The sequence below is a fragment of the Sorex araneus genome, chromosome X, assembly GCF_027595985.1.
Source record: "Sorex araneus isolate mSorAra2 chromosome X, mSorAra2.pri, whole genome shotgun sequence".
Lineage (NCBI taxonomy): Eukaryota > Metazoa > Chordata > Mammalia > Eulipotyphla > Soricidae > Sorex > Sorex araneus.
The window spans coordinates 264,306,274-264,327,668 of NC_073313.1; the positions used below are offsets into that span (position 1 = coordinate 264,306,274).

Consider the following 21,395-nt stretch of genomic DNA (forward strand, 5'->3'; position numbering starts at 1 on the left):
ATGGGATGCTGGGAATCGAACCCGAGTCGGCTGCGTGCAAGGCAAATGCCCTACCTGCTGTGCTATCGCTCCAGCGCCCAATGTGGGCTTCTTTCCCCCGCTCCTGGCCTGCGCTAGTGTGTGTGTGTGCGTGTGTGTGTGTGTGTGTGCGCGCGAGCGCGTGGTGTGTGTGTGCGCGAGCGCGTGGTGTGTGTGTGCGTGTGTGTGCGTGTGCGTGCGTGTGTGTGTGTGTGTGTGTGTGTGTGTGTGTGTGTGTGTGTGTGTGGTCTGAACTTCTGGCACCAGGCCCTTGGTTGCCGTGGCTGCTGTGTTCCTCCGAAACTGCCGGATGGACAGACTGAGGAATGGAGAGATGGACACGGCCGCCACGAGCGACAGTCCCGGTGAGCACTGGTGTCCTCCCCACCCGCTTTTATCCTCCCCATCCAGGGGAGGGGAGCAGGACTCCCCACTCGAGGGAAACTGAGGCCCAGTGTGGTGAAACACAGCAAATTGGGAGGCTGGAGTTCGGGTCAGCGTTTCTGAAGCCCTGAGGGCAGTGATTCCACAGGCCAGAGTCCAGCCCGGGGTCCTGAGGCCACTCCAGCCTCACTGCCCCACCAGAGCAGCCCCCCAAGACCTCGTCCCCGAGCTGTTGAGATGGGGTGTGGGTAGGGGAACGACGAGGACCCCAGGCTGCGTCCAGAGCAGCGCCATCCCGAGCCCCCCAGATCTCTCCCGGGGACCCTGTGGTCCCGGGGAGGGAGCGCCCACACGGCAGCAAGTTGGCCCGCCCCGGCCCTTCACACGGTGTCTGTGGCACCCAGCACGGGGCACCAGACCTACTGGCTTCACCAGGGCCATTGCCACTCACCCTTCAGAAGGACTTAGAGGGACCGGAGAGAGCACAGTGGGCAGGGCGCCCTCCTGGCACAGCTGACCCGGGCTCCGTCCCTGGCGCCCCACCAGAGGGATCCTTGAGCACTGCACAGTGAGACCCCTCTCTCTCCCCCGCACAAAAAGGACTAAAGGACTTGGGGTTTGTCTTGCTGGCGGCACCATTGAGGAGGTCCCAAGGACCAGCAGACACTGTGTCCCCCTTTCCCCGGAAAGACACCCGCTCTGCCCACCCCGAGCCACACGGGCCAGAGGGACAGCCCCCACTGAAAGCCTGGCCCAGGGGGCTGGGCACATCCCATATGTGCCCCCCAATAAGCTCCAGCCTCAAGACCCCAGCGGATGGGACTGGAGCGATAGCACAGCGGGGAGGACGTTTTTGCCTTGCATGCAGCCGATCCGGGTTCGATTCCCAGCGTCCCAAATGGTCCCCCGAGCACTGCCAGGAGTAATTCCTGAGTGCAAAGCCAGGAGGAACCCCTGTGTATTGCCGGATGTGACCCAAAAAGCTAAGAAAAAAAAAAAAGAGTCCAGCGGTCCCCTCTGGGTGCCTGCACCTCTTCTTCCTGTGCTGTTCAGGGGCCAGCCGAGGGCAGTCCTGGTCCCCCCCCACACACACACCCGCCTGCAGAGGTGCAGGGGTGCTGCGGGAGGGGGCCAGGCCGGCAGAGCAGGATTCCCCGCGAGCAGGCCCAGCCCAGCGCGTGCCGGAGCAGAGGCCCAGCACAAAATAATTTCATTTTTCTTCAGATAATTGGATCAACATACATTTGTCGCTGGTAATCATCCCCGTGAGGAAGCGAGCAAGTTGTCAGACTTCCTCCCATTGATCTGGGAGCCGAGGCTTAGTCCTGGCCGCAGGGGCGGGAGGCGGAGGCCCCTAATCTCTTTAGCACTGAGCGCCCAGGGCCTAATTCGCCCAGTAGGGACCCTGCGAGGGGCCAGGCCGCCCCCCCCCAGCCGCTGGTTCAGCGCCAGGTCACGCTCTGGCCGGGCTGCGCCTCACGGGAGCAGACCGTGGAGAGAAGTGGGGTGCCGGGCGGGCACGTGAGCATCAGGGAAACCGAGGTCGGACTCAGGAGAGAGCACCTGAGATGCTCGTGCCCACGAGAGAGCACCTGAGATGCTCGTGCCCACGGCCATGCTCCTGTGAGCGGCTAGAGCGTTGGCAGCCTGACCTGGCCTCCGCTGGCTTCCCCCCGCCGGGAGCTGGCGCCTGGCCCTAGCTTCTCCGCGGGGGATCTGCCCCGCCAAGCCCTGCAGTGTCCTGTCCGCAGGCCGGGGTGCCCGGCTGAGGCAAAGCCTGCATCAGGCCAATCCCAGCTGCCCAGAGCCAGCGCAGAGTCCCGTGTCCCGCTCAGAAGCGCCCGCCCTCCGCCTGTGGCTCACAGCAGCCTCTGCCACCGGCTGCAGAGCCTGCACGGAACAGATCTCCAGCCAGAGCCCCCCCACCCCCCCCGCCTGGGGCTGCTCTGGCAGCAACACGTGCTCTCGGCTTCAGCCAAACGCCAGACACTTGGCAACGGGGTTCCTGGGGCCTCCAGCCGAGATCTCACCTAGGCCCTGAGAATCTGAGCGTGTGGAGAGCGGCTTTCCCCAAGGGCATGAGGTAAACCGAGTTGTCTGGCTGGCCCCCTCCTCCAGAATGACTGGTGTCCTTAATGGAGGAGCCTAGGTCACAGGCACACCAGACCAAGGGACACCAGGTGGGGACAGTCAGAAGGTGGCCGTCTGCCATGAACCAGAGACACACAAACGAATCTCGGTCGGGCCCGAGCAGGTTGCTGCAGGGACGGCTCTGGACTTTGCTTTAGCCACTTTCACTGGGCCACTGCAGACGGGGGCAGGTGCCGGCCCCCCGCCTGCCCCCGATGAATCCCGGCGGTCACCATCTTCTAGAACCCAGCAAAAAGCTCCAGGTATGGGTGGTGGCAAACGCCAGGCCTCACGGGACAGGGGAGGAGTCGGTCCTTCCCCTTCCCCCGCCCCATGGGACTCTGAGATGACGCCCACACACGGCCACCATCCACTTAAGCGCCTCGGCCTACAGGGCTTCAGCCCTGCCTGAGGGCACGAGCGATGCTCCCTCGATTTCCAGAGATGAGGGCCCAAGCATTCTGTTTTCTTTCTTTTTTAGGGGGAAGGAGTTTGGGGGCACACCCAGGGTGCTCAGGGATCACTCCTGGTGGGCTCGAGAGGCTGCATGGAGTGCCAGGGATCGAACCCAGGTTGGTCACATGCAAGGGAAGCATCCTGCCTGCTGTTCTGGCTCCTGCCTTTTTTCTTTTTTCATAAATGTCTTTCCTTTCATTTATTTTTTCTTATTTTTATTATTGCTGGGGGGGTCATGCCTGGTGGTGCTCGGGGGCTTTTCCCAGCTTTGCTTGGGGGATCATGAGTTTCTGGGGGTTGAACCTGGGGGCGCCTCCCCCTTGCAAAGCCCGCGTTCAGCCCCCAGGCCGTTTCTCCAGCCCTAATTTTTGTATTCAGGGCCTGAGCAAGAATAGTACAGCAATTAGGGCGGCTGACCTGGGTTCAATTCCTGGCACCCCTGAGCTCCACCAGAAGTATCCCTGAGTGCCAAACCAGGAGTAACGCCTGAGCACCACTGGGTGTGCCACCCCCCACACACACCTCACAAAAATCCTAAATTTTACATTCTGTTAGAGTCAGGGCATAGGATTATTTTTTTCTTTTCTTTTTTGGGTCACACCTAGCGATGCTCAGGGGTTACTCCTGGCTTTGCACTCAGGAATTACTCCTGGCAGTGCTTGGGGGACCATATGGAATGCCGGGGATCGAACCCGGGTCGGCCGCGTGCAAGACAAATTCCCTACTCGCTGTGCTATTGCTCCGGCCCCGGCATAGGATTATTTTTAAATCATCCAGTGGGGGAATAAAAACCACTCTATAGGTTTTATTATCTGGGAATTTCAGGGATGGAAAGATGATGTGAAACGTGATTAAAGGGGGTGTCTGGGGTGAACGATGCTTGGAGGGCCCACTCGGATGGGAGATGCGGGCTGGAAGTAAACTATGGACCGAACATAATGGCCACTTAGTACCTGTATTGGAAATCATAACACCCCAAAGGGGGAGAGAGGGAGAGAGAGTAAGAGGGAATGTGCCTGCCACAGAGGTTGAGGGTGATGGGGAGATGGGGGGAGTGGCGAGAGGGATTCTGGGAACGTTGGTGGTGGAGAATGGGCACTGTTGGAGGGACGCGTACTCGAGCATTATATGACTGAAATGTAATCACTAAAGTTTGTAGATCTGTCACTGTATTGTGGTGATTCATTTAAAAATATTTAAAAGGGGCTGGAGCGATAGTACAGCACGCAGGGCGGTTGCCTTGCACAACGCCGACCTGGGTTTGATTCCCAGCGTCCCATATTGTCCCCTGAGCACTGCCAGGGGTAATTTCTGAGTGCAAAGCCAGGATTAACCCCTGTGCATTGCCAGGTGTGACCTAAAAAAAGAAAAAAGCAACTTTTAAATAAAACTTAAAAATAAATAAAAATAAAATAAATCACTGTAACACTTGATGTATCACTTGACCATCCCGTTGGTCATCAATTTGCTCAAGCGGGCACCAGTAACGTCTCCATGCGTCCTAGCCCTGAGATTTTAGCAGCCTCTCTTCACTCGTTCTTCCCAGCGGTGCCGCTTTGGAGGCCCTTTAAATATAAACATAGATCCCTGAGCCTTCCCAGGAGTGAGCACTGAGTGCAGAGCCAGGAGAAAACTGTGACCATTCCTGGGTGTGGCCCCCCAAAATAAATAATAAATAAAGGGGGTGTCTGGGTAGGTGGAGACACAGCACGGGTGGGGTCTGACAGCCTGGAGGGGACCCTCAGGGCCCTGCCCCGAGGCCTGGTCCCTGCTGGCTGCCACCAGGCGCAGCCTCTCCCTATAAGGGTCTAAGCTGAGTGGCGGGGAACTAACGGGAGCCCCTGGCAGGCTGCCTGGAGGGGGAGGGCAGAGGGCGATGCTGCACCCCCAGAAACTTCCAGAAGCTGGAGGGGACGCGGCCAGCTCGCCTGTCCTGTTTCATCCCTCCAGGCTGGCGCACGCATGTTCCTGGGAGTGGACAGACGGGAGCCCCGGGCACTCTGGGGCCAGGCCCAGGCCTCTGGATCTGGCACCATCTGGCAGAGGTTAGGCAGAGGTGGGGCTGGCCGGGGCTGGACATCCCCAGGGGCTGAGACTAGCCGTGGGGGACTTCGGGGCCCAGCCACACCTTGACGCCCAGGGCCAGGGGTGCTGTCCCTCCCAGGGCGCCCTGTGCCTCCTCCCACAGCGCTGCCCGTGGGGGTCTTCTGGGACACGGGGGTCCAGGGCCCGACTCAGTCCTACATGCGGGCCGCCCGGGTTCACTGGCCACCCCCTTCTCACCCTTTGGCCTCCCCCAGAAGGCGCCATGCCTCGAGCTGAGTCCCCAGAGTAAAAGCAGTCTGTGGCCGTTACTGGACCACCGTTGGGGTCACCTGCCTTGATCTCGGGTCAGTCACCTGATCTCGAAGGTTCCACCGTCCAGCCCAGGACCGTGGTGGGGGCCGGGTCCCCCTGAAAAAGAATCAGCTCCCGAGGCCGGAGTGATAGCACAGCCGGGAGGGCATTTGCCTTGCATGTGGCCGACCCGGGTTCGATTCCCAGCATCCCCTATGGTCCCCCGAGCACTGCCAGGAGTGATTCCTGAGTGCAGAGCCAGGAGTCAGCCCTGAGAATCACCGGGTGTGACCCAAAAAGAAAAAAAAAAATGTCAGCTCCCTCTCGGTGCTCCCCAAGGATGCCCTGGCAGAGAAGCGAGGGCCTCGCCAGAAACAGCTTCACCCTCCTGCTCGCCCGCCCCGCTGGCCCTGCCCGCCAGTGCCCAGCCCCCCCTGCAGGGAGCAAGGGAGCAGCCTGAGTGGCCAGACGGGCAGCATAGGAGTCAGAGGTCAGAGCACGGTGGGCTGCCGGGGGGGGGGCCTTGGGGCCAGGCTGAACGTCCAGCTCCGGCTTCTCGCCCTGCTTCAGCTCCTCCCTCCCCCTCCCCCCTCCCCCCTCACCTGGCGCCCTGGAGGCAGCCCCTCCTGCCTGTGGTTTGGCAGCTAGGCAGGTTTGTCACCGGTGGGTGTCAGCCGCCCCCCACTGGTCCCTGGGCAAAGGATCTAGACAAAGAATTGGCAACTCTTGTCTCCCGGGATGCCCTGGTGACCCCAGCACTGCAGGGGGGCCCTAAGCAAACAGGAAATGACCGGCATGGCACATGCGGAGGACAGTCACACAGGGGCCTGGGCTCAGCCCCCAGCATCACATGGACCCCAGCACTGCCCCCAAAGACCCAGCCCCCTCTCAGCGCCCGCCCCAAGAGCGGCCTGGCAGAGAAGCAGCCTCCCTGCCCTGCCAACGGGCGCCCGCCAGCTCCTCCACCCCGCCCGGCCTGGCCTGTGCACCAGAACCCAGCGCGCGGCCTTATTTGGAAATCGGGTCGTCCAGAAGTGATTGGTCGCCGTGTCACTCTGGAGCAGGGAGGCCAGAGTCCGCGCGGTCCTTATAAGCAGAAGAGCTCACACAGGGACACCGGGAAGCCACGTGACAAGGGAGGCCGGATGGAGGCACCCACCACCCCACCCCCAGGCCCCCCAGAGCCGGGGGAGAGGCCTGGCTGGAGGCCGCCCTGCTGTGGGCGGATGGGGAGCAGAGCACGCCTGGGATTCCCTCGCTGCAGTGCTCCGTCCCCCGCAGCTGGGGTCGTGGCTACAGTGGCCCCAGCCACCCTGCAGGCACCTCGCCCGAGGCTCCCCAGGGGCCATGGGTGCTGCTCTGCCCTCCCGGTGCAGTGTCCTGCCCCACTCCTGCCCCCTCCCGGGCCAGTGCCCCGGTCTGGCTACTGTGGGGGAGGGGAAGGGGGCCACAATAAAGCCCACCCCAGCCAACAGCCTGCCCTGAGATTTCTCGGGGCCCCTCTGATGGATGGGGCCACACAGTGGCCGGAGCCATAGCACAGTGTTTGCCTTGCATGTGGCCGACCCTTGTTCAATCCCCGACATCCCATATGCCCCCCTCCCCCCGCCCCCACGTCCCCCCTTCCCCCCCCCCGCCCAGTACCACCAGGTGTGATTCCTGAGTGCAGAGCCAGGAGTAAGCCCTGAGCATCGCCGGGTGTGGCCCCCAAAACAGAACCAAGATGATCTCAAAGGGGGGCCACACAGCAGAGCTTAGCCGGGAGCAGGCCAGTAGTTCTCGGGGGCCTGCAGGGGGAAGGCAAGGACTTAAGGCACCAGAATACCACTCGGGGACCCCTGCACCTCCAGCAGGGGTGGGACAAGGGCGCTCCCCAGTGATGCTAAGGGGCGGCTCCTGCTCTCTGCTCAGGGCTCGCTCAGCACCGAGTGGAACCCGGGGCTCCGCACGCTGCCAGCCTGGCGCCACGGTGCCCTCACGATCTGGGCGTCAGGCTGCCAAAATTAGGAGCGAGAGGTGACTCCCAGGCTTTTATTTTATTTTATTTTATTTTTTTGCTTTTTGGGTCACACCCGGCAATGCACCAATGCACCAATTCACAGGGGTCACTCCTGGCTCTGCACTCAGGAATCAGCCCTCGCGGTGCTCAGGGGACCATATGGGATGCTGGGAATCGAACCCAGGTGGGCCGCGTGCAAGGCCCTACCTGCTGTGCTATCCCTCCAGCCCCAACTGCCAGGCTTTTCTGTGGAAGGACAGCGGGAGGGAGGGTGCAGGCACCCGTGGATTGTAGGTGGGGCTCTGGGTCACCGCAGAGAAAGTCAAGGACCTACCTCTTTTTATGTCTTTTTAACCAGGGGGATGGGTGGGCACCTTTTGGGTGTGGAGGGAGGGTTTCGGCCACCCCCGGGGTGCTCAGGGGTTACTCCTGGCTCTGTACTCAGACACTCACGGGATGCTGGGGTCAAACCCAGGTGGGCCGCACCCAAGGCCAGCACCCGGCCCTCTGTACTACCCCTCACTGTAGGCTGAGCACTTTTCACTGAGCCTAAAGCAGGCTGGCCGGTGAAATAGGGCTCGGGAGGGGAAGATGATGGTCACCCAGGGTCACCCAGGTTCTTGGGTCCATCCAGTGACAATCTATCGCCTCATCCAGAAAATTCTCTTCTTCTCCCATGGGGCCCTGTCCCCCCCCCCCCCGCCTTGGTCCCTCTGCGACTGGCCGGCTCCTTCCTCTGCAGCCCGCAGCCCCTTGGGCACAGCTCCTGCTCAGTTCAACCCTGACCACCGCGCTGGGAAGCGAGAGGCCCTGAGCTTCACCCCACCCCCACCCCCAAGGACGCACCCACACATTTCTCGCAAAGGCGTCGAGCGCCCCCTAAGGAAAGTCTGGGGAAGTCCCCTCCGCAGACAGAACATCAACGTGCAGGGAGGATGCTCTGTGCTCCCGGCCGGGCACTCGACTCCTCTTCCTCTCCACACGCTCAACCACGCGCTCGCCCCACTCCAGAGCCGGGGCCCACCTCAGAGTGCCCTGCGGGATGCCAAGGTGCCCAAGGGTGCCGTCCACCGCCACCTGTGCCAGCTCCACCCCTGCGTTGGGCGCCAGTGTTCCCTCCAGTGTCAGCCTCCCCGAGGCTCCCTTCACCTTGCGGCTGGCCTGTGCACCCCAGAGGTGGCTGGGCTCTGCAGGGGTGCCTGTTGCCCGCCTCCGGCCCTCAGCTGGGCCTTACGCTCCTGGATCCGGGAGATGGCCAAGGTTCCCTCATCTCCTGGATCGAAGCAGGGGCTGTAAATATCGAGGGGACTGGGGGAGTGGGTGACCAGCCCATTTGTCAGAAACTTCTAGGCTGGGGGAGGAGTTGCCGTCCCGTGGGTCCCTCTGACATCTGGGTCGGCTCCTGCACCTCCCCTGGGCCTTGGCAGGGGCCACGCCTCACTGGCAGCTGGAGGGAGGAGGGGGTGGCAGTGCTCGTCGCTAGGGTCAGCCAGACTTTGCCCAGCAGGTCAGGTCACCAGCTTAGAAGCCCCTGAAGGGGACTTTACGCTGGACGAGACACTCCCTGGGTCTCTGTGAGGACAGGAACAAGGGGCCCCCGGGAGCAGGAAGGACTCTCTGTCCCCGGGGTCTTGCTGGGTCTCCGGTCCTCCCTGCAGGCTGCCCAGTGCTCCCAGCTCATGCTGGCTCCTCCGGGCACCTGCCTGTCCCTGCTGACCTCTGAGGGCAGCTCCTGTACCTGGTCCAGCCGTGCTTTAACTCTGGGAGCACTCGAGGCTGGTGGCAAGGCCAGCGGCTGCGAGGTCCTGGCAGTGCCCATGTTTTCGCCAGGATCAGGGGCTCGGGCTCGTCCGCCCCTGAGTACAGAGGGGCGGGAGGCACTAAGGGTGGTGGGTTGGGACAACAGCAATGACAGGAGGCTTGGGGGCACTGCTCCATGCATGACTTCTGGGAAGCACTCTGGACTCTGCCCCCAGGCCTGGCACCGCCAGGAAATGGGTTCCTGGAACTGACCGCCCGGGAAGGCCCAGTGCAAGCTCTGTGAGACTCCCCCAGGGGCCGAAGACATAGGACAGCAGTTGAGCCTTGACGATGCAGATGCAGTTCCTGGTACCACACAGGGTGACCCAGATCTGAGCACAGAGCCAGGAGTCAGCCCTGAGCACAGCCGGTGTGGCCCCAATAAACAAGACAAAAACTCTTCCCCAGGGTTCCCCAACTGACTCAGATGCTTCTTGGGGGTGGAGGGGGTGTTGGGCCACACTTGGGGACCCTCTGTGGTGCCAGGGATGGAACCCGGGGTGGCCACGTGCAAGGCAAGTATCTGCACTCTCACTATCTCTATTCGGACCCTCCTACAGTGGGTCGCTCTTCATGGAAACCCCAACAAGCCCCATGCGACTTCAGAGAAACGCGCCCGAGGGCAGCGGTGTGGGCACCCGTGACCTCCGAACCTGAACTTGGCCAGTCGCTGGCCAGCACCTGGCCCCTCCCTGGGCAGCTCCCTGTGATTCCCACGCCCCACCCCGCTGCAGGCCTGGGGATGCTCGAGGCAGTCCAGCGGGGGCTGGCGGCCAGCACTGTGTGAGGGCTCAGAGGTTACCTGCCTCTCAGGGCGGGCACAAAGGAGCAGGGCAGGGACGGAGACCGGGCAGGAATTGGGCATCGAGGGTCTGTTATGGTCTCCGGTGGGTGGGGGGATGGGATGGAGCAGCAGCGGCAGGCAGAGAAAGCGCTTCCCTCCCTCCGTGGGACCTGCCTCAGTCTCCTGCAGAGGAATCTGGGGGGCAGGGCAGGTCTGGTCTGCCCTCAGCTGGTCTGGACTCGGGGTCCCACCCACCCGGCCACCAGAGAGCAGGACTGCTTCCACCACTGGAGAGTCCTGGGAGCTCGGCCTTAGGCACGTCCCAGTTCTCTGCTCTTGGCAGAGAAAGATGGTCCAGGCTTGTCTTTATCCTCCGGAAAAGAAAGCAAGCGCTCTACTGATGACGGCTGTTAGAATTCTGGTTGCATGACTGAAACCCCGTCCTGAACAGCTTTGTAACTGTATCTCACAGTGATTTGGTGACTCAGTTCACAAATCACGAATCACAAAATCCTGTTGATTGTCGATTTCTCGAGCAGGCTCAGTAACGTCTCCATTCATCCTATCCCTGAGATTTTTTTTTTCTTTTTTGGTCACACCCAGCGATGCACAGGGGTTAACTCCTGGCTCTGCACTCAGGAATAACTCCTGGCGGTGCTTGGGGGACCATGTGGGATGCTGGGAATTGAACCCGGGTTGGCCGCATGCAAGGCAAACGCCCTACCCGCTGTACTATCACTCCAGCCCCCTATCCCTGAGATTTTAGAAGCCTCTCTCTACTTGGCCTTCCCAACGATGCTGCATTGGAGGCTCTTTCAGAGTCAGGGGAATGAGATCCAGCTTGTTACTGGCTTTGGCATATGAATACACCATGGGAAGCTTGCGAGGCTCTCCCATGTGGGCAGGAAACTCTCAGAAGCTTGCCCGTTTCTCCCAGAGGGAGAAGTAGGTTATAAGATATCCTTCTGAGAGCTTGCTTTTAAGTCTCTGGATGTTGGCCGTTGATGGGCTTACACACACCTAGGTTCCTCTGCCGGTACCTTCATGCGTGAGCCTTGTCCGAACGTGTGGAGAGGGTCCTCAAGCATGGCTGTGGCTAGGTTCTGGTGGTCTTCGGCTGCTGGGAGCTCTGCTCGGGGCGGGGAGGGAAGCTGGAGCCCATCACCTCCGAGGGGCTTCAGGGAAGACAGCCAGGCGCGCGGGCAAGAGACTCTGCCAGTGACTCAGTTAAAAAAGAGAAACATTTCTCTTTTTTGGGTGCCCCCAGGACCCAAAAACATTCATTCAAAGAGGCATATACGCACACCAATATTCACTGCGGCACTTAGTCCAGTAGCTAAGATGTGGAATCAGCCTAGGTGTCCAACTGTGGGTCAGTGGATCACGAAGGTGTGGTATACATATACACAACGGAATACTCCGCAGCTGTAAGGAAAGATGAAGTCATGTAATTTGCTGCCACGTGGATGGAACTGGAAGATACCATGTTAAGTGAAGTAAGCCAGAAGACAAACACAGGACGACCTCACTTACATATGAGACATAGAATAGTTGGACGGATTCAAACACAAGAATGCTGGGTTTGAAAGGGGGCGCCTAGATCTAGACCACCCTTGACCCCAGAGTATAGGTAGAAGGACAGAGAAGGAAAGAAATCGAGGGGGAGAGAAGAGAGAGAGAGCTGAAGCTGAGGGCAGTAGGGGCCAAGGGGACCCAGGAACATCAGCGTGTAAAGAAGCAGAAGGCACAGCTATGCACCCAAGAGATTCTAACTCCAAAGACCGAACTTAAAAATGTCCAGGTGGGGGTGGGAGAGAACCTGGGACCCTGCATAGAAAACACGTGGTGGGACTTGGTATGTCTGAAACTCAGCTATGATTAACTTTGTAACTCATGGCACTTTAATAATGACATTTTTTTTAAAGTGAAAAAGAAGGATTTCAGGAGGAGACAAATAACGCTGTAAAACCATATTTTTTTATTGCTGCTTTCTTTTGTTTTTTGGGATGGGACCACACCTGTGGTGCTCAGAGCTTACTCCTGCTCCCTCCAGCAGTGCTCAGGGACTATATGGGGTGCCTGGGATCAATGGGTTAAAGCGCAAGGCAAGAGCTTTAACCTTTGTACGATCTCTCCGGTTCCAATAAAATAATTTTATCGGAAATAAGAGGAGGTAGTCCATAAAGTCAAAGAAAGAAATGACACATAGGGGTTCCATGTCTTTCCTTTTTGTGCCTCTGGCCTTGGTGGTAGAACAACTGGGTCTCTCCAAGCCTGAGGGAGGGATTTTCTTCTGTAACGACCTTCCTGTTTGGTACCAGTGGCCTCCAGTTCAAATGCACCAGACACGGTGGGAATGATAGTACAGCGGGCAGGGCCCTGGCTTTGCACCCGACAGACTGGGGTTCGATCCTCAGCACCCCATCAGGTGCCTGGGGCTCAGAAGTTATCTGAGCAGAAATAAGCCCTGAGTACCACCTTGTGTGGCCCAGAAATAAAACAATAAAAAGGAAATCTTGGGATAAGGAAAAGCAGGGTCTGAGCTCAACTTAGAGAAAAAGAAAGACTTTTTTTCTGGATTTTTTGGAGGAGGGTGGGAGGGAGCTACTGGAAAGTGGGGAATCTGGGCGGAAGAGGCCCAGCCCTGATCCCAGCCGGCTTGGAGGTCTCAGCAGCAAGCGACATCTTTTAGCCTAGTTCTCCCTCTGGGAGAAACTGGCAAGCTACGGAGAGGTTCCTGCCCACATGGGAGAGCCTTGCAAACTCCCCATGGTGTATTCATATGCCAGAACCAGTAACAATGCTGGGTCTAATTCCCCTGACCCTGAAATGCAGCACCACTGGAAAGGACGTGGAAAGAGAGGCTTCTAAAATCTCAGGGCTGGGACGAATGGAGACGTTACTGAGACCGCTCAAGAAATTCGACGATCAATGTGATGATGATGATGATGATGATGATGATGATGATGATGATGATGATGATGATGATGATGATGATGATTAGAGGGAGCGGTAGGGAGGGCAGAAACCCCAATTCTCTAAAATTCCTTGCAGGAATTTGAATTCCTTGAACTCTGATTTCTGGCGCTTTAAGGCAGGTCCTGGGTGCAAAGGGGGCTCTGGGTCCCTTCTGTTAAATAAGAACAGCACCATTTTTGTCGACTGTGGTGGTGGCAGCTTGGCGCTGGGATGGGGGTTCCGCGGTGATCGTGCCAAACGCTGGCCAGGCCGACCTCGACCACTGAGCCACGTCTCAGGGCCCCACACTCCATACTGCGCCGTGATTTTCCAGAGACGCTGCGAGTTTTATTTTTCCCGGGAGATCAGCGGCTCAGAGGTCCAGGTGGGTGCGGCTCCCGCCAGGGCTTGAGGCTGGGAGGCGAGACAACGGGCGGGGGAGGGGAGAGGACCCCGGAGAGGACGCGGAGCATCCCCGAGCTCGCCGGCCACTTCCGCCTCTGGCCGAGAGGGGGCGCGGCCGAGCGGTCCCGCTCCCGCCTCTCCTCCCGGGATGCTCCGCGCCGGTGCGGGCCGTGATTGGCTGCTAGACTCCACGTGAGGCGGGGCTGGCGGCCCCGGTTGCCGGGGTGACGGCGGCGGCGGCGGCGGCGGCGGCGGCGGCGGCGGCGGCAGAGACAGTCGGGCCGGTGGGCTCGGCTCGGGGCCGGTTGCTGCGCAGCAGGTGAGTGTCTCCCGCGTCGCCGATCGTGCCCCTGTGCTGCGGCCGGGTCTCCCCTGAGGTCGGGGGTTCCCCGAGCCGGCCGCCTGGACGCCCCCGAGAGAGGCCCGGCTGCTTCCCGCCTGTTGCCTCTCTCCTGGGCTGCAGCGGCCGAGCAGGAGGGGAACCTGGAGCCGAGCAGAGGATGATCGGGGGCTTCCAGACCCCCGCTTCCCGCCGGCCCCAGCCCCGGAGTGCTCACGTCTGGGGCGGAGCGGAGCCAGGCTGCGGCCCGGCCGAGTCGCCTTCCTGGGCGATCCCGGCTCTCCTGGGCGCTGGGTCTGTAGAGATCCAGAAGCTGCCACCGGCGCTCTGCAGAGCCAGAAGTTTCCCGTAGTTTCTGGGCCGTGCACAGAGCAGGTCGCCCTGGCCCTCGCCCCGCGCGCGTGGCTGGAAAGCTCAGCGGTTCCAACTCGGTCTCCCTCTCTCTCTCTTTGATTTGGGGCTATACCTGGCCGTGCGCAGGGCTTATTCCTTTTTTTAAAATTTTATTTTTAAATTGAATCACCGTGAGATACAGAGTTGCAAAGCTGTGCCTGGTTGCGTTTCAGTCATAGTGTTCCAACTGTACACGGTCCTTCCATCAGTGTATATTTCCCACCACCAATGTTTCCAGTTTCCCTCCCGCCAGACCCTCCAACCCCACCTCACCCCAGCCCGCATCAGTGGCAGCACTTTCCTTCTTTCTCACCGTCTCTCCTTTGGGGCATTATGGTTTGCAATACAGGTATTGATAGGTTATCCTTTACCTACCTTCAGCACGAAGTGCTTATCCAGAGTGATCATTTCCAGCTATCATTGTCGTGGTGGTCCCCTCTCTATCCCAACTGCCTTCTCCCCCCGCACTTAAGTCAGGCTTCCAATTGTGGACCAGTCCTCCTGGCCCTTGTTTCTACTGTCCTTGGCTATTAGTCTCTTACTATGTTTTTTCATTATCACATAAATCTAGAGTGCAAGCATTCTCTCTCTGAACCTCTCCTTCGGACTTGTTTCACTCATGATACTCTCCATGTCCATCCATTTTTTCTAAATTTTAATATTTTATTTTCACAGAGGTATTCACAATAATTGAATACATTCAATATTTCAACACCAATCCCATGACAAGTACATTTTCCCACCACCATTATTATTTTGTATTGCTTGTTATGAATAGTATGAGATGTCTGTAAGGCTCTATCTCACAGTGATTCAATAAAAAAGTAAAAAAAAAAGTGGCAGTGCGCTCCTGGAACTCTAAGATTTTAAATTTTTTAAATTTTTTTTAAAAAATTTTTTGTTTGTTTGTTTTTGGGCCACACCTGGCGATGCACAGGAGTCACTCCTGGTTCTGCACTCAGGAATTACTCCTGGCGGTGCTCAGGGGACCATATGGGATGCTGGAATTTGAACCCGGGTCGGCCGCGTGCAAGGCAAACGCCCTACCCGCTGTGCTATCACTCCAGCCCCGGAACTCTAAGATTTTAAATAATTGGGGCCTGGAGACATCTCTGCAGCGGGCTGCTCTGTCCCGAGATTCATTTGTGAGTCACCATTTACATCCATTTTTTTTTTTTTGCTTTTTGGGTCACACCTGGCAATGCACAGGGGCCACTCCTGGCTCTGCACTCAGGAATTACCCCTGGCCATGCTCAGGGGACCATATGGGATGCTGGGATTTGAACCCGGGTCGGCCGCGTGCAAGGCAAACGCCCTACCCGCTGTGCTATCTCTCCAGCCCCCCCTTTACATCCATTTTTAAGTGGATTTCATGATTTTTTTTTTCTAACAAGTGCATAGTGTTCCACTGTGTAGATGTACCATAGTTTCTTTAACCATTTGTCTGTTCTTGGGCACTTGGGTTATTTCCAGATTCTGGCTATTGCTGCAGTGAACCAAGATGTGCAGTGCAGATCGCATTTCTGCTGTGTTTTTGCACCCCTGGAGAATATTCCCAGAAGTGGTATTGCTGCGTTGTATGGAAGCTCAATTTCTAGTTTTCTGGGGAATGCCCATGCTGTTTGCCAAAAAGGCTGGACCACTTAGTATTCCCGCGAATAATGAAGGAAAGTCCCTTTCTCCCCACATCCGTGCCAGCACTGGTTGTTCTTGTTCTTTTTTGGTGTGCGCAGGGCTTATTCCTGGCTCTCATTTGGGGATCACTCTTGGTGGTGCTCGGGGAATCATATGGGGTGCTGGGGTCTAACTCTGCTCACTGCATGCAAGGCTATCTCCCTCCCTGCTGGACTATGGCTGCAGCCGCAGGTGGTTCCAACTTTGGACAAAATGGTGGGGTGCTTTCTGGGGTTCTGGGTCTAAACCCCCGCTCTGCTCCTTTTCTCTTGCCTGAGCCTCAGTTGCATCAACTGTAAAACGGAGACACCAAGTTATCTCACTTATTGTAGAGATTAAACTTGAAACACTTTGTGGTGTGTGCGTGGGGGGAGGGGCGGGCGGCATACAGCCAGCAGTGCCCAGGGATTACTCCTGGCTCTGTGCTCAGGGGTCACTCCTGGTGGGGCTCCATTGCCCTGCATGGCAACCCCACATGGGTTGCCAGGGATGGAACCTGGGTTGGCCACACGCGACGCAAGCACCTACTCCCTGTAGTATTTCTTTGACCCAAACATGAAGCATTTGCATGTCTCCAGGCATCCGGGAAGCTCTCCGCGGTGCACCCGAGAATATTCGGTGCTTTCTAGGGGCTGGTTGAGCCATCGAGGACCCACTTGCTCTCCCTGACAGGGAGATGTCCCAGCAGAGCCCTGTTCAGGTGGCGGCCCAGGGGCTGCAGAGATATCTGGAGCCCTAAGATGCTCGGCTCACCTGCATGGTCGGCCAGCTCGAGCTGGGAGAAGCCCTTGAACACCGTCGGGTGTGGCCACTGAGCCTCCCCCCCCACACACACCAAAAGCCCGGATGCCTGGCACAGGGAGCATCTCTGAGGAGGTGACAGTAGGACGTCAGGGGCTAGCTCGCCGAGGGGAGGGGGAGCCCGGAACCTGGCACGTGGCGCTCCTGGGGCTGCACATGCGTCCTATCATCACCGGGAAAGTGGTCCTGATGGTGAAGGGGGGACGGGGTCCCCAAAGATCTCCTGCAGTTCCTAGGATGCGCGGGGTGAGCACGGCGCAGGGTGGCTGGCTGGAGGGGAGCGTCAATGTTGTGGGGTCTCATGGCAGGAAGGGGCAGGAACCGGCCCGAGTGCCCTGTGGTCCACACAGTTCACACCTTGCACCTCGGGCTGCTGGAGCTGGTGGGCGGGGCGGGGTTGGGTCTCTGCCCGCCAGACCCCGCCCACAAGACCCAGGCCCCGCCCCCTGGGAGGAGCATCTGGGCGTCAGTTTCTGTGCTGTCCTTGATCCCTCAGCGAGGGTCGCGGGGAGCCCAGAGCTACTCCATTCCTGGCATCCTGGCCTCATCCTTACCTGTGGGCAGCCTTTTCCTCTTTCTGCCTCCACCACCTGCACCTGTGCTCATAAGTTCTTGGTTTTGATTTTTCTTTTTTTCTTTCTTTCTTTTTTTTTTTTTTTTTTGCTTTTTTGGGTCACACCTGGCAATGCACAGGGGTTAATCCTGGCTCTGCACTCAGGAATTACCCCTGGCGGTGCTCAGGGGACCATATAGGATGCTGGGAATCGAACCCGGGTCGGCCTCGTGCAAGGCAAACGCCCTACCCGCTGTGCTATCGCTCCAGCCCAGGTTTTGATTTTTTCTTGGATTTTTTTTTTCTTTTTGCTTTTTGGGTCACACCCAGCGATGCTCAGGGCTTACTCCAGGCTCTGCACCCAGGAATCACTCCTGGCGGTGCTTGGGGTTCCATGTGGGATAGCGGGGATCGAACCCGGGTCAGTCACGTGCAAGGTAAACATCCTACCCGCTGTTCTATCGCTCTGGCCCCTTGGTTTTGAGGCTGCATCCAGCGGCGGGAACTATGTGGTGTCCAGGAGCAGGCCTGGGGCTCCCTCATGCCATGCGGACGCTCCAGCCCAGTTGGTCATCCCCTTTTTTACTGGATCTGCTCTGAAGTCTGGCCTGAGACACACCGCCTGCCCCTGAGCTCAGTCTTCTGCCTCTCACACTCCCTGGACTGTGCATACAAAGCATCTCTCAGCCCACTGACCAGCTTCCTTGCCCGATTCTTTTAATTTTTTTCTTTTTTTGGCTAGAATCTGTTTGTTTGTTTTATTGGTTGGTTGGTTGGTTTGGGGCACACCAGACTACGCTCAAAGCTTACTCCTGGCTCTGTGCTCAGGGATTATTCCTGGTGATGCTCGGGACCATATGTGGTGCCAAAGATTGAACCTGGGTTGGCTGTATGTAAGGCAAACGCTCTACGCATTGTGCTATCTCTCTGGCTTAGTTCTTTGAAAATAACAGACCTAGTTTGTAGTTCACGAGCTTTATACTAGTAGTGTATAAAGACACCCCACCTTCTCCCCTTTGCCATAAGGAGGGAGGGAACCGTAGCCATACCCACGTGCTCTGTGCGTACGGTCAGCTTTCCTTCCTTCCTTCCTTCCTTCCTTCCTTCCTTCCTTCCTTCCTTCCTTCCTTCCTTCCTTCCTTCCTTCCTTCCTTCCTTCCTTCCTTCCTTCCTTCCTTTTTCCTTCCTTCCTCCTTCCTTCTTCCCTCCCACCCTCCCTCCTCCCTCTCTCTCTTCCTTCCTTCCCTTCTTCCCTCTCTTCCTCCCTCCCTCTCCTCCCTCCCTCCCTCCCTCCCTCCCTCCCTCCTTCCTTCCTTCCTTCCTTCTTTCCTTCCCTCCCTCCTTCCTTCCTTCCTTCTTTCCTTCCCTCCCTCCTTCCTTCCTTCCTTCCTTCCTTCCTTCCTTCCTTCCTTCCTTCCTTCCTTCCTTCCTTCCTTCCTCCCTTCCCTCCCTCCCTTCCTTCCTTCCTTCCTTCCTTCCTTCCTTCCTTCCTTCCTTCCTTCCTTCCTTCCTTCCTTCCCTCCCTCCCTCCTTCCCTCCCTCCCTCCTTCCTTCCTTCCTTCCTTCCTTCCTTCCTTCCTTCTTTCCTTCCTTCCTTCCTTCCTTCCTCCCTTCCCTCCTTCCTTCCTTCCTTCCTTCCTTCTTTCCTTCCTTCCTTCCTTCCTTCCTTCCTTCCTTCCTTCCTTCCTTCCTTCCTTCCTTCCTTCCTTCCTTCCTTCCTTCCTTCCTTCCTTCCTGTGAAGGAGAGGCACGCCCAGCGATGTTCAGGGCCGGCTCCTGGCTCTGTGCTCAGGGATCACTTCCGGTGCTGCCCGGGGGACCCTCTGGGGTGCTGGGGATCGAATCTGGGTCAGCCGAGTGCCAAGTGAGCAAACCTTCACCCCGGAGTGTGTGTCTGGCCCCGCTCCAGACAGCTGCCACCGGCAGGCCCCGGTGAGGTTGGGGCGTCTTCGAGGCCGTCGCTTGGTCTGTGCTGGCGCCCGGTGTTGCAGCGAGTGCCTCGCCTTCGCTCTCCCGCAGAGACTTGCTGTGGACTCAGCAGCAGCACCCAGGATGGGGGACATTCTGGCTCATGAATCTGAACTGCTTGGACTCGTGAAGGAGGTAGGGTGGCGCGGTGAGCGACAGCTCGGGAAAACCTGCGGCTCTCCTGGGGCTGCTTCCCGTGTTATTTTTCATGTGTCTGTATTTGGTTTTTATAACTAACTTGAAATCTTGAAAGGACTTAAAGTCCTATTATTTAAAAAGCGACTGTGGGGAAGAGAGGGGTTGGGCTCAGTCAGGGACAGCGCCAGGCTCTGTGCCCAGAAGTGACCCCTGGCACTTTGCATCCCTGCGTGGTGGCGGGGACTGACCCGGGTAAAGCAGAATGCCTTACCCCTGGACTCTCTGCCTGGCCTCAAGTTTTTATTTATTTATTTTTTTTAACTGTGTTTTTTTTCTTTTTGGGTCACACCTGGCGATGCACAGGGGTTACTCCTGGCTCTGCACTCAGGAATTACCCCTGGCCGTGTTCAGGGGACCATATGGGATGCTGGGATTTGAACCCGGGTCGGCCGCATGCAAGGCAAACGCCCTACCCGCTGTGCTATCTTTCCAGCCCCTTTTTAACTGTGTTGAGCTCTTTTTTTTTTTTTTCTCTTTTTGGGTCACACCCAGCAATGCTCAGGGGTTACTCCTGGCTCTGCACTCAGGAATTCCTCCTGGTGGTGCTTGGAGGACCTTATGGGATGCTGGGAATTGAACCCGGGTCGGCTGCATACAAGACACTACCCGCTGTGCTATCGCTCCGGCCCTCAAGTTTTAATTTTTTTTTTTTCTTTTTGGGTCACACCTGGCGATGCACAGGGTTACTCCTGGAATTGCACTCAGGAATTACTCCTGGCGGTGCTCAGGGGACCCTATGAGATGCTGGGATTCGAACCCGGGTCGGCCACATGCAAGGCAAACGCCCTACCTGCTGTGCTATCGCTCCAGCCCCTCAAGTTTTAATTTTTTAAAAATTTAATTTAATTTTTTATTTTGGTTTTGGGGCCACACCCAGCCATGCTCAGGGGTTATTCCTGGCTCTGCACTCAGGAATCACCCCCGGCAGGGCTTTGGGGACCATAGGGGATGCCGGAGACCAAACGTGGGTCAAGGCAAGGCTGGCCCTGCTGTGTCATCACTCTGGCCCCACATTTACTGTCTGAAATAATCGTTTCCCAGGAGCCTGTCTGTCTGGAGTTCAGTTGTCCCGATGGTTACGAGCCTGCTAAGCTGGGTCCCCAGTTACTCTCTGAAAGAGGAGGGTACATCAGCCCCCTGGGACAAGCCCACGACAGGGGCCAGGTGTGGGGGCATCAGAGACGGTGGATGTGAATGTTCATGTTTTCTTGAGAAAAATGTGGATGTTTTCACTCAGGTTCACCTTGCTGCTGTTTTTTTTTATTTTTTATTTATTGTTATTATTATTATTATCATTTTGCTTTTTTTGGGTCACGCCTGGTGATGCACAGGGGTCATTTCTGGCTCTGCACTCAGGAATTACTCCTGGAAGTGCTCAGGGGACCATATGGGATGCTGGGAATCGAACCTGGGTCAGCCGCATGCAAGGCAAACACCCTCCCCGCTGTGTTATCGCACCAGCCCCCCACCATGCTGCTGTTTATTTTATTTATTTATTTATTTTGGTTTTTGGGTCACACCCGGCAATGCACAGGGGTTTCTCCTGGCTCTTCACTCAGGAATTGCTCCTGGCGGTGGTCAGAGGACCATATGGGATGCTGGGAATTGAACCTGCGTCGTCAGCCGCGTGCAAGGCAAACGCCCTACCCGCTGTGCTATCGCTCCAGCCCCCACCTTGCTGCTGTTTAAACAGAGACTTAATGTGTGTGCACTTATGGGATTTTACTATTATTTTTGTTATCGTTATTTACAGTATTTAGACTTTGCTGAATTTGAAGACACCCTGAAGATATTTTCGAAAGAATGCAAAGTCAAAGGGAAGCCGCTGTGCAAGGCGGCGGGCGGCTCCTCGAGGGACTCCCGGCCGCTGGTCATTCAGGTGACGCTCCGTGAACGTCCATGGGCTCGGAGCAGGCTGCCCGCTGTGCAGAACGCTGCCGGGAGTGAGGGCTGGGGCCTGGGGACCCGGTTCCCAGGGGTGTTTCGGTGGCCTCAGGGCGTGCAGGGGCTGGGGGGGGCGTTTCCAGTGTCCTTGGAAATGGGGCCCGGGCCGGTGGGGCCTTTCTCCTGGAGCAGCGGAGAGGGTGAGCGTGGAGGCCGGAAGGAAGGGGCGGCCCCCACTGTGTCTTACGGGCTGAGGATCTGGGGGGTCCCGCCCACCCGGACACCAAGGCAGTGGCTGGCTCGGCCGGGCACT

The 21,395-nt window shown here is 57.8% G+C and overlaps 1 protein-coding gene across 3 annotated transcripts in view; it reads left to right on the forward strand.

The window, feature by feature from the left end:
- The first annotated feature begins 13,482 nt into the window (after nt 1-13,482).
- The window catches only part of ARMC9 (armadillo repeat containing 9), an 82,497-nt gene continuing 74,584 nt past the window's right edge, over nt 13,483-21,395 (forward strand). For 2 of the 3 annotated variants that reach the window (XM_055122549.1, XM_055122551.1), the window contains exons 1-3: nt 13,487-13,590; nt 19,052-19,135; nt 20,952-21,077. In XM_055122549.1, the coding sequence (XP_054978524.1) occupies nt 19,085-19,135; nt 20,952-21,077 (177 nt within the window). In that variant the 5' untranslated portion in view covers nt 13,487-13,590; nt 19,052-19,084. Of the gene's footprint in view, nt 13,591-18,941; nt 19,136-20,951; nt 21,078-21,395 lie in introns of all 3 variants that reach the window. The other variant, XM_055122550.1, reaches the window with a different exon arrangement.